The 4,524-nt window shown below is 40.3% G+C and overlaps 1 protein-coding gene across 1 annotated transcript; it reads left to right on the top strand.

Moving 5' to 3' along the window:
* The first annotated feature begins 208 nt into the window (after nucleotides 1-208).
* On the top strand, nucleotides 209-1,947 carry LOC132631063 (uncharacterized). The gene is made up of 2 exons (XM_060346662.1): nucleotides 209-379; nucleotides 1,306-1,947. Exons 1-2 carry the CDS (start codon nucleotides 209-211, stop codon nucleotides 1,945-1,947), a joined length of 813 nt encoding a protein of 270 aa, XP_060202645.1.
* Nucleotides 1,948-4,524: the final 2,577 nt, after the last annotated feature.

Here is a 4,524-nt window from a genome sequence, read left to right as displayed (position 1 = left end):
ATAGGGAAGCTGGCCAAATGGAAAATGCTTTTAAGTAAGTTTTACATGCAGTACATCATACAGAAGGCAGTAAAAGGGCAGGCATTGGCAGACCTATTGGCAGGAAGCCCGGTAGATGACAATCCAGTACCTCTATGGACTTACTTCCTAGATGAAGAAATAATGACAATTGAAGGTGAAGACGAATCAGGATAGAAAGTATACTTTGATGGAGCAGTTAATTTTAAGGGATCTGGAATCGGAGCCGCCTTGTTTTCAGACTCAGGCCAATACAGTGGCAGCTAAATTAAGTTTCAAATGCACTAACAACATGGCTGAATATGAAGCCTGTGTCTTGGGTCTACGTTTAGCTCTCGACATGAATGTGAAAGATTTTCAGGTAATTGGTGACTCAGATTAGCTAATCCACCAAGTTCGAGGAGAGTGGGCCACCAAAAATGAAAGGATCATACCATACGTCGGACTTTAGCAAAGATTGGCAGATCGCTTCCAAGAAGTCAAGTTCAAACAAATACCAAGAACTCAAAATGAATTCTCCGATGCATTGGTAACAATAGCATCCATGATCCAGCATCCCGACAGTAGATACATTGATCCTGTCAAAATAAAATTTAAAGATTAGCCAGCCCACCGCGCTTTTGTAGAAGCTGAGATTGATGGAAAGCCTTGGTATTTTGACATTAAATGTTCTTGGAGAAAGGAGAATATCTCGAAGGAATCACCTTGAATCAGAAGAGGACTATTAGGAAATTGGCAAATGGCTTTTTCCTTAACAAGAATGTCCTTTACAAAAGAACTTCAAATTTGGGATTGCTTAGGTGTGTTGATTCTTCTGAAGCCACAAAATTGATTGAAGAAGTGCATGCTGGAACCTACGGGCCTCACGTGAATGGGTTCGTGCTAGCGAAGAAAATTTTGAGAACAGGTTATTACTAGATGACCATGAAAAATGACTGCAGCAAATTTATCCAGAAGTGCCACAAGTGTCAGATTCACGGGGACCTGATAAAAGTCCCCCTAACAGAACTAAATGCCATAACATCACCTTGGCCATTCGCCGCTTGGGGTATAGATGTCATAGGACCAATTGAGCCAGCCGCATCAAACAGACATCATTTCATATTAGTTTCCATAGACTACTTCACCAAGTGGGTGGAAGCAACATCTTATTCATCAGTGACAAACAAAGTGGCCACGGACTTTGTGCGCAACAACATCATATGCCGATTTGGCATCCCAGAATCAATCATAACACACAATGGGGATAACCTGAATAGCTATTTGATGAGATACATGTGTGCACAGCTTCAGATTACCCACCGAAATTCAACCGCATATCGTCTGCAAATGAATGGGGCTGTAAAAGCTGCCAAAAAAAACAGCAAGAAAATCCTCCGAAAGATGATTGATAACTACAAAGATTGGCATGAACAATTGCCTTATGAACTGCTGGGATACCGCACTACGGCGAGAACTTTGACAAAAGCCACTCTATACCTGTTGGTGTATGGCACCGATGCAGTGATACCAGCCCAAGTAGAAATCCTTTCACTTCAGATAATACAAGAAGCTGAGTTGAGCGATGCGAAATGGATCCATAAAAGGTATGAGCAGATGGCTCTGATAGATGAAAAGAGGATGATCGCTATTTTCCATGGTCAACTGTACCAGCAAAGAATGACGCGTGCTTTCAACAAGCGTGTGAGAACTAGGGTGTTTCAAATTGGGCAATTGATACTCAAACGAATATTCCCTAATCAAGAAGAATACAAAGGAAAGTTCGCACCAAATTGGCACAGACCCTATATGATACGAAAGGTGCTATCAGGAGGAGTCGTAATGCTTGCTAAAATGGATGGCCAAGAGTGGCCAAAAGCGATTCAGATGCCATCAAAAGATACTACATGTGAAGAAGAAGATGACTGTGAGGATTTCGAGTTTCCATAGTTTAGGTGTTCTTTAGTTGCAACCCCTTCACATGTAATTTTGCATTTCTTTTAGAAAAACTAAAATCCAAAATTATGCAAGAATTACGCGAGGATCTGATTCCCTGTGCTTATAAAGGAATACGTAGGCTCTTTTTCAAGCTCGGTCGCTTTAAACTAAAAATATAAATTATGTATTTTGAACTATGTTATGACCTAATTCCCATTTGGGATACGTAGGCGCTCTTTTGAGTTCAGTCTCACAAAAAACATTCCAGTATGCTTACCCCGAACTACATTTCGACCTGATTTCCGAAACGGGAGACGTAGGCGCTCTCCCGAGCTCGGTCATTCCAAACAAAATTTCCAATAAACCTTAGAAAAATTCAGAAATGAACAGCAAGAGAATGATAAAGGTAACCCCGCAAGGAAACTGGGGCAGAATTTTTGAGAAAGATCTTAAAAATTCCTTAAGCGCGGGGAAATCAAGAAATGACAAAGTGCACACTCACACTGGGGCAAAATTTTTGAGAGGGTCTCAAAAATTCCTTCGACATAGCGAGACTCAAGTTGGTACAAAACGAGCACAGACTGGGGTAAAATTTTCGAAAGGGATTCGAAAATTTCACAAGTCGAGATCAAGGAGGAAAGAGGTGGAAGACTTTGTTGAGTAACCAATGTCATGACATTAAAAAGGCGTATATAAAATATTATTTTTCAAAATACATATGCATATATTTTAAGAAGAAAGTCATCACACAAAAACGTTTACTAAAGTTCTGCTAGAAGAATAAAAGATTTTAAGGAAAATGAGCATCCTTTCTTGCCGAGATATGAACGGAAGAAGTCTATACGCAGGAAAAGCGGTCGACCATCTAGGAAACTGATAAACTTTTCTGTGGATGCAATAACAAGAAAGCATGGATATTTGACATTAACTCGTTTGCTAGAATGTTTTTAAACAGGGTAGCAATAACAAACAAAGCGAAGAAAAAAGTTCCAAGGACGGCAGCACAAAAGGGGTAACGAAGTCCTTCCCAAATTTCCTTTTACGCTGACAGGTTTGTTCATTTTGCAGAGCACAATGATCTTTACAAAAAGAAAATTTTAAAGACTATTGGAAGATGTAATCATGGTATCGGAAGCCGGGTTTCCATTAAAGAACAGATTTTATATCAAGGTATTGAGACCCCAGCCTAGACATCGCATGGCTTGCCTTGATACATTGGCTGAGTGGACGTCCAAAAATTCAAAAATTTTAAATGACTCGTTGATAGCGGGATTGAATGCCATTACTCAGAATCGAGTCCAGTCCTTTTTGGAAGAAGTACATCTTGTCGACGGGCGGGTATTCTTCCTCTGAGTCAAAAAAGGAAGGTGTAAGTCTTGCCATCGAGGTAAGCTTTATTCCTTCAAATGACGATATGGATTAAGAGACTACGTACCGAAGGGGATGAGTCACCGTCCATATATATAGCCAAAAGTAGGTATCGTAATTTCGAGCTTGATGTCCGCAATTGTTGAAATACGAATGTGATTCCTACGTCAAAATTTGCGGTCGCTATTGCAGTCTATTTCAAGTTAACATAATCATGGTTCAGGGATAGTGGCAGTCATGAGAAAAGGCTTCGCCTCTGAATGTGTTGTAATTAACTTGAAAATTTTGACTAAATGTTGTAATTCGGGACACAAGGGTTGGCAGTCATCATGACAGGAATATGATCCCACACTCTGATAAGGAGTCTACATTTAGGTATTTTTGACTATAGGTGACGTTAGACCAACTGGTATACCGCGGTCACCGTATGCGGATAACGGGATGTGCGACACTAGATTTGGACAGTCATCGCGATATGCAATCATGATGTGACGCCAAATTTTCGGGGGTAGTGGACGTTGTAAGAAATAAAAATGGTGCCGCACGAGAAAACATGGGTTTAATGATTGACATATCGAGTTATTAAAACGACAACCGAACTAGGGTGTGTAGGTTCGCAGAAATGTAATATATCCCGACCCAGATCCGAACAAAAGTTATCATTTGAACGATGGAAACATCTGACGACGACAAAAAAAAAAAAAACCGGTCGAAGTATCGTGATTATTATCTAGAGTAGATTGCTTTCAGAAAAATATACGCAAAAACACACACTTACAGAAGAAAGGAAGAAGACGAGTAAACATCGGCGAAAAGACCAATGTAGCAATAAAGGGTGACAACAATGACAACAAAATGGAAAACTTCCACACAGTTATGACTATATTAAATTAAAATTTTAAAGACTAACACGCAAGACTCAGCATTTGGAGACGAGTTAGAAGTTACCAAAGATGGGAAGCAAAAGCCGGATTCAACACATGGGGAGCATACGTGGAACTATTTCTTGGGCAACCGGTCAAAAACCATGTATGAAAGTCAAGCTTTCTACACCAGGGATTAGAGATCACTTCAAGCATCAACACTAATAAGTCCTTTCAAAAAAGCGCCTCCGGCTCGGATCTTTAGCCGGAAACAGCTAAACAGGTTCCCACATAAAGGGATATTCCTTTTCGTGCTATCGAGTCGAACTAGAATTGGCCTGATTCCCAAAGCCAAGGA

This window comes from Lycium barbarum, chromosome 3 (genome assembly GCF_019175385.1).
Source record: "Lycium barbarum isolate Lr01 chromosome 3, ASM1917538v2, whole genome shotgun sequence".
NCBI classification, from domain to species: Eukaryota; Viridiplantae; Streptophyta; class Magnoliopsida; order Solanales; family Solanaceae; genus Lycium; species Lycium barbarum.
Note: the sequence above shows the minus strand (reverse complement) of the source record. Positions and strands in the feature narration are given on the sequence as shown.